At 48.1% G+C, this 12817-nt stretch overlaps 6 protein-coding genes across 6 annotated transcripts; 3 read left to right on the top strand and 3 right to left on the bottom strand.

Moving 5' to 3' along the window:
* Positions 1-68: 68 nt before the first annotated feature.
* N7525_010589 (C2H2-type zinc finger protein) lies at positions 69-2685 on the top strand (the record flags this gene model as incomplete). Its single annotated transcript, XM_061215144.1, has 5 exons — positions 69-189; positions 245-529; positions 590-1904; positions 1964-2379; positions 2429-2685. The coding sequence occupies 5 exons, from the start codon at positions 69-71 to the stop codon at positions 2683-2685; spliced, it is 2394 nt and encodes a 797-aa protein (XP_061067656.1).
* A 35-nt stretch (positions 2686-2720) lies between these two features.
* On the bottom strand, positions 2721-4314 carry N7525_010588 (MFS transporter; the record flags this gene model as incomplete). Its single annotated transcript, XM_002561423.2, has 2 exons — positions 2721-3915; positions 3977-4314. 2 exons carry the CDS (start codon positions 4312-4314, stop codon positions 2721-2723), a joined length of 1533 nt encoding a protein of 510 aa, XP_002561469.2.
* A 503-nt stretch (positions 4315-4817) lies between these two features.
* Positions 4818-5222, bottom strand: N7525_010587 (uncharacterized protein; the record flags this gene model as incomplete). Its single annotated transcript, XM_002561424.1, has 1 exon — positions 4818-5222. The coding sequence occupies one exon, from the start codon at positions 5220-5222 to the stop codon at positions 4818-4820; it is 405 nt and encodes a 134-aa protein (XP_002561470.1).
* A 381-nt stretch (positions 5223-5603) lies between these two features.
* N7525_010586 (alkene reductase) lies at positions 5604-6698 on the top strand (the record flags this gene model as incomplete). The annotated part of the gene is made up of 1 exon (XM_002561425.2): positions 5604-6698. The coding sequence occupies one exon, from the start codon at positions 5604-5606 to the stop codon at positions 6696-6698; it is 1095 nt and encodes a 364-aa protein (XP_002561471.2).
* Positions 6699-7254: 556 nt separating this feature from the next.
* On the bottom strand, positions 7255-10185 carry N7525_010585 (glycosyltransferase; the record flags this gene model as incomplete). Its single annotated transcript, XM_002561426.2, has 6 exons — positions 7255-8131; positions 8193-8543; positions 8594-8957; positions 9014-9171; positions 9226-9982; positions 10077-10185. The coding sequence occupies 6 exons, from the start codon at positions 10183-10185 to the stop codon at positions 7255-7257; spliced, it is 2616 nt and encodes an 871-aa protein (XP_002561472.1).
* Positions 10186-11053: 868 nt separating this feature from the next.
* N7525_010584 (endo-1,4-beta-xylanase) lies at positions 11054-12076 on the top strand (the record flags this gene model as incomplete). Its single annotated transcript, XM_002561427.2, has 1 exon — positions 11054-12076. The coding sequence occupies one exon, from the start codon at positions 11054-11056 to the stop codon at positions 12074-12076; it is 1023 nt and encodes a 340-aa protein (XP_002561473.1).
* Between the last annotated feature and the right edge of the window lie 741 nt (positions 12077-12817).

Genomic DNA, 12817 nt, shown 5'->3' with positions numbered 1-12817 from the left:
AACTCCACCCCAGTTTTCTCCATTACACATATTGCCATTCAGGGATAAGGAACTATATCTATATAAAGATGAATTCCCCATCAGATACCGTGACACCAGACTGCACGCCAAAGAGGAAACCCAGAACCTGCCCTCACTGTAAGCGTCATTTTCGCCGCCACGAACATCTCCAACGGCACATTCGGATTCGTATGTCCAGACATCTGAAAGACAATCCTCACATCTAGAGACTAAGGCGTTCCAGATACAAACGAAAAGCCATACAAGTGTTCATGTGGTGCTTCTTTTGGCCGGCGCGATCTCCTAAAGCGTCATGAGGACATTGGCCATTCTTCAATAACCCCATCATTGCAAGAGCCATCGCCTGTGACTACCGATGACAGTCAAAGTCACCAACCACAGGGAAATAATGCCGTTACGACACATCACCCCAGCACATCCTTTTGGGAACTTCCTGAGCTTCAAGGTGCGGATGTGTCGGCTGGAACGATTCATCGGCAGGAACCACTTCCCGATCTTCAATTTGAAGGTACATGGCATCCCATCTACTTCACTTGAATTTGCGGAAAGAATCTTCTAACTAGGTTAGGAGGCTCGCTGTTTAATGCCCAGGATCTCTTGGTATTGCAGGACTTGGAATCGTTCAGCCATAATATGGGACTCAGCACTGAATGGGCTCTGCCTTCCGAGCCTAGTATTGTTCAAATCGTTGCGGGAGAATCAAACCTAAATCCTGTCTTTACGGGGTCTACTGGAAATATGTCGCAAGAGCGGCCCTCTTCGCAGTCGGATCAAGACCAGTCCCTGAGCCGACTTCCTATTGAACGAGAATCAGTTGGTAAATCTCCTTGCGCCAAATTTCTATTTACCTACCTGATTACTGATGGTACTAAACTAGCCGAGTTTGGAGTGTTAACTCTACCCATTGTGAGAATCACTGATGACCACCGCAATCGCCTTCTTCGAGCTCTTGGTCGATCTCAGACGGCGATGCACAAACCCCTTTTTCCATCCTGTCACTCACTTACAAGATTTGTAAATGGATTCTTTGATGGCTTCTATCCTCATATACCAGTCGTCCATATCCCAACATTCAAAGCAGAGGACTGTGAGCCGGAAATAATTTTGGCCATGGCTGCGCTTGGCGCGCAGTATCGGCATGAACATCGGAAAGCAGTTATTCTTTTTTATGCGGCAAAGGATACTTTGCAACAAAACTCACAGGAAAGAGAAAGGATAGAATTGAACAACAATGTTCCATCCAGTGCTCGACAGGCAACATCTCCCAAAACACAAAGCTCGGGGTTCGAAAGCTTGCCATACAGACAATTGATGCGCGAGGCACGATGTGCTCTCTATCTGATTGCATTTGCAACTTGGCAAAGTGAGCCGGACATCATACGAGATGCATTCAACCTTCAAAGTTTTCTCTCCAGATGTGTAAGAGAGTGCCAGCTCAATGAGACGGAAGAATCCTTACAACCGGGATTAGACTGGTACTCCTGGGTACAGCAAGAATCAGACAGAAGAGTCAAGCTGTTCTCTTTTGCTCTTCTTAATCTACACAGTATAGCGTTCGCTACTCCGCCAGTGATACTAAGTGACGAAGTTCATCTCCGTCTTCCAAGCACCTGTTTCGAGTGGATCGCTCCAAACAAAGAGAAATGGTCCGTGGTGCACAAATCAGACAATGCGCAGCAAATGCTTTTTCAAGAAGCTCTCTCTCACCTGTTGAACGGCTCACACGAACCGCATCTACTTAACTCACAACCGGTTCCATCTCCTTTAGCAAACTATATTCTTTTACATGCTCTGATCCAAAGAATCATGCTTGTTCAGCGGGCATTTAACCCATACACCGACGATGATCATACCCTGCTCAATCACCAGAAGGAATCTTCTAGGTAAGAAGCCATCAATGTATTTTCAATGAGCCCAGATACTAAACCTTGTTCTTCCACAGGAAGGCTCTTCACGCATGGACGTCTCAGTGGCAACGAGCCCCCCAATCAAGTCTTGACCCTCGAAATCCCAACGGGCCTGTCACCTTCACCTCAACGGCATTGCTCGGAGTTGCATATGTTCGACTAGCATTCAATATAGGTTCATATAAGATCCTTGGAAGTCGGGACCCACAGGAAATTGCCGAGAGACTACGCCAAATGCCCCGTCTCCCTAGTGGGCCTCATTTGCTTCCCGCAATATTGCATGCGACACATGCTCTGAGCATACCGGTCAAGTTGGGCGTCAGTTTTGTCTCTCGCAGCCATGCATTTGTGTGGAGTATTCAACATTCACTGTGTGGTTTGGAATTTGCAATCTTCCTCAGCAAATGGCTGTTCTGTATATCGGGCTGTCAGAAAACCCGGCCTCTTGATGGTATATGTATTCCCTCCCCCAAGAGTTAGCAATAGGCTGATATGATTAGAACATGAGAGCCGCCTTATTAGCTGGATAGAGGATATTGTTGAAGAGGGAAGGACATCAGACGATGAAGACCTTTGGTCTAGGCCCACATTACCATCTAATTGTGCCTACTTGGGTTTCGCCGTTATAAAGTTATGGGCTACATTGATAAAAGGAAACGACCAGTGGGCGATATTGAGGGTAATTGGAGAGGGTCTGGATACATATGCTAATATTTGCGAGCGAATGTTCACCAGTTCTTTGGCAGAAGGCCAATGAACACACCCTTCTTTTGCTCCGATGTATTCACATAGTCAGCATTTCGGTACAAATTTTGACCTGAGTCGCAAGGCCTCTCCGCAGTGATAGAGCGAATAAATTCCAATCACACATCCAATAGTCAGACCCGCCAACAGGCTGCATCCAGGGCCAACCCCTAGATTTTCATAGAGTGGTCTCGAAAACACGACAGCGCCACACGCAAAAGCACTTCGAGTGAAATCAGTGGCGGCAAAAACGCTGGCTGCGTATTGCGGGTAGCATGCGGGGATGTAGAGGAAGACACATTGCATCAAGATGAACACCGACGCTGGGTAGATGACGATTCCTATTGTCGGTACGATCCAGTGGACGTTCGGGTTTGCAGCCCAGCCAAAAAGCAGCAGGCCAATAGATGGACCGAAGCATGCAATGAGGGCAGGGACTAAGACGCCTTCAGGCTTGCGAAGTCCTCTTGACTTGGGTGTGAAGATCTTGTAAATGTAGAGGTTATAAACTGCGAATGATATGATCGTTCCGACAACAATAGCCAAGAAAGCTAACCCCATCTCTCCCAGACTAAACCCGTAGATCCCCTGGTAGACAATTGGGAAAGCTTCAAAGAATGAATAGTAAATGCCGTATGTCAGAGATGTGTAACAATTCAAAAACAGGATTGCCGGGTCAAGGAATGTGATCTTCGAGGGAATAAGCAGCGACTCTTGTACAACCGAGTAGAAAGATATGCCTGCTTGCGTGATATCCGCAGCAGTCTGGTAGCTATAAGGTCTCTTGGTCCCCATCTTCTCCAAACGCCGAGCCCGCCGATGAAGGATAGTGGCGGGGCTGGTCTCAGGCAACAACAAGAGCAGGACAAGAATGGGACCAGCGGCTATCAAAATCTCCCACATTGAGAACCGCCAGCCAAGCACGGGAATCGCGAAACCAGATACTACTACACCAATGGCCGGAGCGCAGAAAACGCAGAATACCCATGTTGTCATCGCGTGTGGAAGCACGTCAGGTGAGTAGACGTCTGCGATTGAGGCGCCTCCTGTGGCCAAGCAAGGACTTCCGAAAAATCCTTGGAGGAAACGCAGGAAGTAAAATCCAATTGCGCTGGATGCCAGTGCTGTAGGAATACTGACAATGCAGAAGAGGAAAAAGGAGATGGCATATGGAAGGCTTCGTCCAATGCGAGGGATTTCGCTCAGAGGGCTGAAGAAGAGAGGGCCTGTACCGTATCCCAAACTGTCCCTGGATCAGCATGTAATATCAACAAATGATTAAGGAATCGAGTCGTTTGACGTACACATAAAGAGCAAGGCCAAGGGATGCCTCTGCGTTGTTCACGGAGAATTCTTCAATGAATGCATTCACGCTCGGGGTGTAAATTGGCGCGGCCATATAAACCACAAAGCTATAAATACCGATAACAAAGAGGACAAAGGCCTTTTTCAGTTGTGACCAGTTGCGGGGGTTTTCTTCGTCATGCTCGGGGTACCATTCGACTAGTATTGTCTTCTCATCGTGAAATGCACAGTCTGGTTGCCATTGAAGATCCTCTTCTTTATACTTCAACCAAGAAGGCGTGCAAAATTGACTCAAAACCTGCCCGACGATGCTGTCGCGTAGCCATTGAAGATGCATTTCGTTAAGCTGATATCAGAGTTAGACAAGAAAACGATGCAGGCCTCGAGGAAGACTAAGAGGATCCAGTATACCAGTCGTCTTATACAAAACTTCTGATTCATTATTAATTCTAGCATGATTTGTTAGGTCTGGTCGCTAAGAAGAAAATGAAGTCTCCGAACAAGTGTGGAGGTGGCTGTTGGAGGTGATTGACTTATTCAGACCAACATGAACATACCTCCACCCAAAGGACTTTCAGGTACCATGGACAACGCGAAGGATGTAAAACCGTTTATTTTCTTTTTGCATATTACGTGCGGGGTTTATATTACATAGCCTAGGGATATTTGAACTACTAGTAGACCTTTCTACGATACTCGGGGTAAATGAAACAGTACGTGGAGGTGATTCAAGGCCTGACCAGGGTAATCAACAGTGGTCTTTCGTTCCAGTCTTTATTCGTCTTAGACATAGCTTTTGTTTAGATACACCTAAAGACTCCAAAGTATAGTTTTGAATTTTCATTCATGTTTGATGGCCTCGACCTCAATCTCAATCTTCATCGCCGGAAACGCCAATCGAGGGACAGCAAGAGAAGTCCAAATAGGACGATGGTTAGGAATGCGGTCCTTCAACTTTTGCACACAGTAATCGAACGAGGAATCAATATCGACGTGGTACGAGCGAATCGAATAGACATCTTCCCATCCGCGTAGCCCCGTCGCCCGGAGAACTTTGTCCACGTTCGCAAAGGCGAGATCAACTTGGCCATTAATGTTGTTGGCGTCCAAATCACCAGTCTCGGTCCACCCTCCTTGGCCGGCACATTTGACGATATTTCCAAGCACGACCGCTTGGGAGTAGTGGCATAGATCGCTGTGCTTTTGACCAGCACCTTCTTCGTTGATGTAGGTAAGAGAGGACATCGTGATTGCAGGAGATAGAGATTTCAAATATAGATGATGAGTAGGCCAATCTTTGGGACTGGGTCCAAATGTTCAAAGGATGACGTCTTATATATGGGCGGTGGAGGTTAGAGGTTGTTGGAGGTTGTGGAGATGTTACCACATGCGGTATTTACCCCCACGGTATCTCCGAACATCTCCAAGCACACCTCCATGCAGGAGGGTCAAAATATTTCAGGTCGAATTCCGCACAACATTACAAATCAGCCATTGAAGAGATCTTATGGTTTATAAAAGAGCATATGGTTGGATACGACGCCCATTCAGAGATTAATTGATAATACCCGTCTCCCTAAAGAACTCACATTTGCTACCTATACAACCGATTGCACTAAAGACGTCATGTCTGGCCTATTTCAACCTCTCCGCATTGGCGACATTGAATTGCAGCACCGAGTTGTCATGGCTCCTCTCACTCGCCTGCGCGCCGATGCGGAACACGTCCCCCTTCCTATGGCCACCACATACTACGAACAACGCGCCTCAGTCCCTGGGACGTTGATCATCGCTGAAGCAACCCAGATCTCCGCCTCCGAGGGTGGAATACCCCATGGCCCAGGAATCTGGACCGAAGCGCAAATTCTAGGATGGAAAAAAATCACTGATGCTGTCCACGCCAAAGGCAGCTATATTTATTGCCAGTTGATTGCACTTGGTCGAGCAGCTGATCCAGATCAATTGAGAAAAGAGGGAGGGTATGATCTGCTTGCGCCTAGTCCTATTCCAATGGAATCTGGAATGCCGACTCCCAAGGAACTTAGCGAGGAACAGATCCAAAGAATCGTTAGCAATTTTGCAATTGCAGCAAGTAATGCAATTCGTGCTGGATTCGATGGCGTTGAGGTCCACGGAGCGAATGGGTATCTCGTTGATCAGTTCCTCCAAGATGTGTCAAACAAACGACAAGATCAATGGGGTGGGAGTGTTCCAAACCGCGCCCGGTTCGGTCTGGATGTGGCTAGGGCCTTGGTGGATGCCGTTGGCCCTGAGAGGGTTGGATTCCGACTCAGCCCATGGAATACCTGGCAGAGCATGAAAATGACCGACCCTGTTCCCCAATTTTCCTACTTTGTAGAGCAGTTGAAACAGCTCAAGCTTGCGTATCTCCATGTCATCGAGTCGCGTGTGATAAACAATGTGGACTGTGAGAAGACGGAGGAAATCAACTTCTTACTTGATATCTGGGGCAGAACTTCTCCTGTACTTGTTGCAGGTGGGTATAACGCGGAGAATGTCCAAGTTGCCATGGAAGGAGAGTACAAAAACAATGACGTCGCTGTTGTCTTTGGTCGTCACTTCCTCGCGAATCCTGATCTACCATTCCGGCTTCGGCATCGACTTCCCCTAAATGGTTATGACCGGTCTAGCTTCTACACCGCTACGCAAGAAAAAGGCTACGCAGATTATCCATTCAGTACAGAGTTCACGAAGATGTAAAGAAGTCGGTCATTTTCGGCCTCAGTTTATTTTGGGTATAAAGAGAGATATGAAGTCTGGTTTGTGATATTCGCACAAATATGAGGTATCTAGTTAAAGAAAAAACGTTTCGAGGTAGATTACCGCCTGGGGGGTAGCTATTATTTCTACATAAGAAGTGTTCGGAGGGTTATATGTGTTTTGCTACAAGCGGGACAATGACGATAATCCATGCCCTGGCTTTGAGAATAGTATGTTTCAGGGCAGTATTCTAGGTGGGAAATTCTCCCAAGAGAAACACATTCACATTACATATAGACAAGGAGCACAAGTCTCTCAAAAGGTATATGTAATAGGATACCGGGGTCAAGTATGAAACGGAGGTCGTGAGATATAGAGAGAGGAGGGCATTCGCTAAGAGCCTGGCCCATGTATCAAAGCTTTCGCTGCAATGATGTGTGACTGTAATACAGTGCTTTCTTGTCATCCAAGAACACCTCAGAATTCTCATCCCACAATTGCATCGCACCCATCCAGGGCTCCCATTGAGATCGGACACACAATTCCAATCCGAGATTCAGGTGTTCCTACCCTTTACCACCCTTTGGAATGCGGAAAGGTCGATATTCATTCCGTCAAGTCCACCATTCTCTAACAGCCATGTTCCCTCGGCATGGCGCGCCTTGAGAATCCTTTTCCTCGTCCCGGTATACAATGCTGATTTCAGGCTCTTCGCAATACCGGCACTGGGATATACTAATACACCAAACGTGGCACAACCCGCTTTAGACGTCATGTTTGCTATACCCTTGCCGACACCCTTGGCAGCCCCCTTTGCGCCATCCTTTCGGGCGCCTTCGTATGGCTTCACGACCAAATCGCTCACGGCCTCAGCCATCCCCCACGCGAAACCTTTGCCAGCAAGAGCGAAGCCGCTCTTAATCCCAGTAACGGGACCGTGATCCCGTGGCTCTTCGCCATAGAGCCGAGGCATATTGCGCATTCCCTCGGTCATAGCGAGGGGGATGTCCACGGTCATCCCCTTCAGCGCAGTCGGCACGAAGTTAGCAACACTCATTATTGAGGCCCCTGCCATCTTGCCTGCAAGCTTGGCTCTTTGGCGACTCGAAGAACTTCCTGAGCTGGACAACGAGTTCGCTGCGGAAGCTCTATTATTGGTGAATGGACTGGGTATGTTGTCGGGTGCCTCCTTTGTCATCTGCAGGGAGCGATCTCCGGTAGAGCTGTATTCCGACCCTTGCGTAGTTTGACTAGGTTTGCTACTCAAGTGACGATCTATGCGACTGTGGTAGTCTTGATACTCCTCAAAGGGCTTGTAGAACAGACCTAAAATGGAAGCAGTGAGGTCCGTTGTCGTCCCTAAAACCGCAGAGGCACCGCCTGTGATGGGGTCCCACCGGCGATTCTCGATGATAATGGGATTGAGTGCATGTCTGGAGACTGGTTATTTGTGTGACTCCAGCGTGAAAAATATTGTCCCGAAACCTCACGTACATTTTGAGTTTTTTTGGATCGAGCAGATTCTGAGCGATCAGCTGCGCTGCTGCGAGTTTCGAGATTTTCACTTTCCTATGGCCTGTAGAGTAAGACCACACTGCCGTTTGTCCTGGGCATATATCACATGGAAGGAGCTCCAATGGAAGGTGCCGATGAAAGGAAGACACTGCTGCTTGAACCCCAATTTCTGAACCCATCTTTATCGCAATTGTGGAGGCTGCAGTAGTTGCTCGTTCTGTAAGGCAATACCTTATCCCTTCAGCCAGAGTATCAACACTGAGGTCCTTATGAGGGATAGGGTTAGGACCAGCGCCCGCTGCAGCAACCATAGCTCCCCAGAATGGCTGGCTAATGGGCAGTTAGTCCATTGAAACGTAGTAGGGTCCTGAGAAACTTACTCTCCGAAAAATGGGATAATTATTGTTGGTTTGGCATTCCGCAAACCACAGGCCGTCGTTCCAGCGCCTCCATGATGCACTACTGCCGCCACATGTTGGAAAAGCCACTCATGGGGGCAATCTCCGATGAAGTGTACCTTATCGGTATTCATTCCACTCAGATTCGACCAGCCCTTAGAAATGATAGCCCGAACGCCGGCAGCGTTCACCGCTTCGAGAATGGTTGCGGTAATTCCTATCTGGTCCTCGAGTACAATGCTCCCGAACCCAATATATATTGGCGGGGGACCAGATGAAAGAAAGGCCTGGAGATCTAACGGAGGTTCGAATTGCGGGGGATCACGGAAGAAGAAACCGCAGACATCTAGAGACTCTGTTAACTACCTCGGTTGATGAAGGATTTATGAAGCTGGTACTAACCAACATGAGACGGCCAATCTAATGGTTTTGGGACGAGGGCTGGGGACCAACAGTACGTGAAGGGGACTTTCAGTAACTCGGCAAGATGAGCGCCTTCAAACGTGGCCACTTCATCAAGGTCAAGATCTTTCCGCCACCCATTGATCACATCACCTACGCTAGCAGAATCAGTTAGCCCGATGCAATACATTGCGTTTCCCAGAGAATCTTACCCTTGCCATGTAAGCCAGTTAACAATATCGTAGGAGACCTGGTTTTTCAAACTGTACTGTACATCTTCGGTGTTCATATTTGCCAATGGGTGTGGAAAGAACTTTGTAGCGCTCCAAGGCATGGTGAACATCAAGTGTACTGGAATACTGAGTGCTTGCGCACAATGGACATGTGCAAAGCTTGGCGGATTGGCGATGATGGCATCGGCCACAAATGGGTGGTTTGTTAACATATCCGGCTCTATACATGAGCTCCAGCATCCATCAAGCATTTCCCGGATCATGATGCGCTTGCGACGGATTTCACCTGCTCGTAGGCTTTCCATACTAGGGATGAGTCCGGGGCTTTTCACCATGTATGCCATAAGCTCTGCTGGATCACCTCCAATTGGGTAAAACTCCAATCCCGAATCTCTCACAAAATCTTCAAACACATCATGTGTAGCAAGGCGCACACGGTGTCCGTATTGCGTAAGTTCATTTCCGAGGGCAATGAAAGGTTGAACATCCCCGCGGCTTCCCACGACTTGGATGACGATGTTCAATTTGGCATGCCAAGCTTTTCTGTCTTCTGTGCTAGGTTCGGGGCATATTGAGGTACGTTCGGGACCCACGGACGGGCTATCGGCATTCTGTGTCGGTAACTCGGAGTATTCGGGTGGTGGGGTAGTAGGTCGTCCCAGGAAAGGTCCAGTGGAGAGGATTGAAAATCCACGCACGAATTTCGAGTTCCAGTCAATATCGACGCGGCCGGCTTCTAAGAGGCGCAGGTCACATCAATAATTTGAACATCAAGTGTACCCACCGAGCAACATAAAGGAATAATCGTATAAATAGATAACGTAGCTTACCAGTTGCATGGATGCCTGTCTTGTCAGTGGCGGGGGGATAGTTGGTATGTGACTCGATAGGTTCTCCAGGTAGCTCGAAAGGCCCTTCGATGCGCTCATTGCTGGACATAATCGTTGTGATCCCTAACTTCGGTGAATAAAAGGAAATCAAACAAGATACAAAGGCGGGAGAACAATGAAACAAACTATCAAATGAAATTAAGACGAGAGATCGATGTTGAGAAACGACGTTCAGGAAGGAGACCACTTCGAGTGGATGGTAGACGTGTCAAAATTTTTCCTTTTTGGAAGAACGGCACGAAACAGATTTAGAAATGAACTAAAACATTCGGATCATGACTATCGGACTTTGATTTCTAGCTCGAAACGAATACGAGCATGCCCATTGATTGGCCGATACAATGCTTATTGGTATCATTCCAAGATTGTGGGTCCTCAAATTAAGATTTGGCTTCGGCTGGTTCAGACTCGGAGCTTCCAAAGTTCGGCAGAACCCTAAATAGTACTAGCTGGAGTCTACTCGTATTTCTCAATCGTATTCGTAGATCTTCCACGTCCACTTCTCCACGTGCTACCTGTATATGTACCTAATCACGTATCTCGGCATCCATTCCAAGGCTGTTCTATACGATTAGTAATTCCCCACATCATCCATGGATGAATGGAAGATGCGTAGCCAGGGGATGCTAGTGACTGTGCTCGCGGGGCAATGGGAATTTATGGTGCCTAATTTACTGAGTCGTTGCGAGGGGACCTTCCGGAATGGATAAGGCTTGCCAAATTAGGCTATCATCAAGACAAATTTGTGGTTCCTCACTCCCGAGGCCGTACCGATTTTCGTATAGACACTACGGCTATTCGTGTGCGTACCCTGCTCTGCCGCGTCGTCATCGATTTCCCCACAAAGACCTATAAAGGTCTCGCATCGGTCACCATCGAGTATCAGGAAGACAGAGAACATTTCATTAAACAGAATCATGAAGGCCATCAATGCCACAACATTCATCATCGCGCTTCTTGCTGCTACTGAACGAACCAACGCGTTCGCCAACACAGGAACCACCCCACTGAGAGAGGAGGCGGCCAAGCAGGACATTCTCATCGGGTCTGGGGCGATCAATCCAACCTACCTCAATGATTCTCGGTTTGCTGCAGTCCTTGCAAACCAGTTCAACAGTCTCTCTCCCGAAAACGAGATGAAGTGGTCGTTCCTTAACCCGACCGAAGGGCACTACAACTGGGACACAATCGACCGCCTCGTTAACTTCGCAGAAGAGAATGACATGGCGGTCAAGGGACACGGCCTCATCTCGAGCTGCTGTAACCCCGACTACTTGCTCAATATCACCGATCCCACGGCATTTCGTGCTGCGATGACGGCTCACTTCGAGGCGGTCATGTACCGGTACAACGGCAAGATGGATCGGTGGGACGTCGTCACCGAAGCCCTGAAAACCATGGGCGGCGGCCTAAGCACCGACAACGACTTCTACAAAGTACTCGGTCCCGGCTACATCGATGATGCCTTCCACATCGCCCGGGCAGCGGACCCGGATGCCAAACTGTTCATAAACGAGAATCAAGTGGAGTCACTCCCCGGCAAGCGTCAGGAACTCTATGACCTGGTCTCCGGACTCGTGGAAAACGGCGTCCCGATTGACGGAGTCGCCCTGCAGATGCACATCACCGAAGTAGCCCCGATACCGGGCGTGCTCACAGACATCGTCGAGTCCTACAAGGCGCTCGGGCTGGAGATTACAATCGCTGAGATGGATGTCCACACGCTCGACACCGCACTGGAGGCCGACATCTACGGGGCCGTTGTCGACGAGGCTCTAAAGGCAGGAATTACTGACATTAGCTTTTGGGGCTTCACGGATAAGCACGCCTACACTTGGCTGCCAGGCGCAAAGCCACTGATGTTCGACGAGTGCTACAATGCTAAGGGTGCGTTCTATGCCACTCACGCTGCCCTAACAAACTTCGTCGGCGCGCTCTAGGGCCCTGGAGCACCATCGAGCAATAATGGTTGCGCTCTACGATGTCCAAGGAATTCAACTTCCTCGAATACCTGATTTGTTTCATTATTTGTAAATCTCCTAGCATCTTTACGCGGAATTGGCAAGCGAGCTGCGCGCCTGCCCTGTATCCATAGCATTCAAATGCACTTTTGTATGCTCTGAAACCCATATAAAGCGCATTTTGGTACAGCTCTCATACAAGAGAAGCCCCGAAACCTGTAAGTGTAGCATGTTTTGTAAGAGGATCGAGAAAGAATCGCTCCGTGCAAGTTGTGAAGTTGATTTGGATCCATCCTAGACGTCACGATGGGGCACACATATGAGTTGTTGTAGCCTGTATATCGCTTCGGTAGTTAGTACTCTGAATTGAGGTACAAGTGTGATAACAGAACAGAAATATCCGAGGGCTATTTCCTGATTCCAATGCGGGAGATTGTATTTCGTAGATTCTGAGATGTGGTTGACTTTCTTTGCCAGGAGAAGAGCATGGAGTTTCCTACGGATTAGGATTTCAACGGTCCATCCATGAAGGGGCATCAGATAACCTGGATCTTGACTACCTATGAAAATGTCTCTGTTTTACTACTAGCACTTGGCTGGCTACTTAGGTATAGTTAAAGTTGTGTAAGTCAGCTCACTCTACTTTACTACAGACTTTCCTTCTGCTTCCAAAACTCCGCCCATCCTTCTTTTTATTTTTTATTTTTTATTTTTATTTTA

This window comes from Penicillium rubens (assembly GCF_028828025.1).
Source record: "Penicillium rubens strain IBT 27055 chromosome Unknown utg000004l_segment0_segment0, whole genome shotgun sequence".
In the NCBI taxonomy this organism is placed as follows: domain Eukaryota; kingdom Fungi; phylum Ascomycota; class Eurotiomycetes; order Eurotiales; family Aspergillaceae; genus Penicillium; species Penicillium rubens.
The sequence above is the reverse complement of the archived record's forward strand: the minus strand, read 5'-3'. Positions and strand labels throughout refer to the sequence as shown.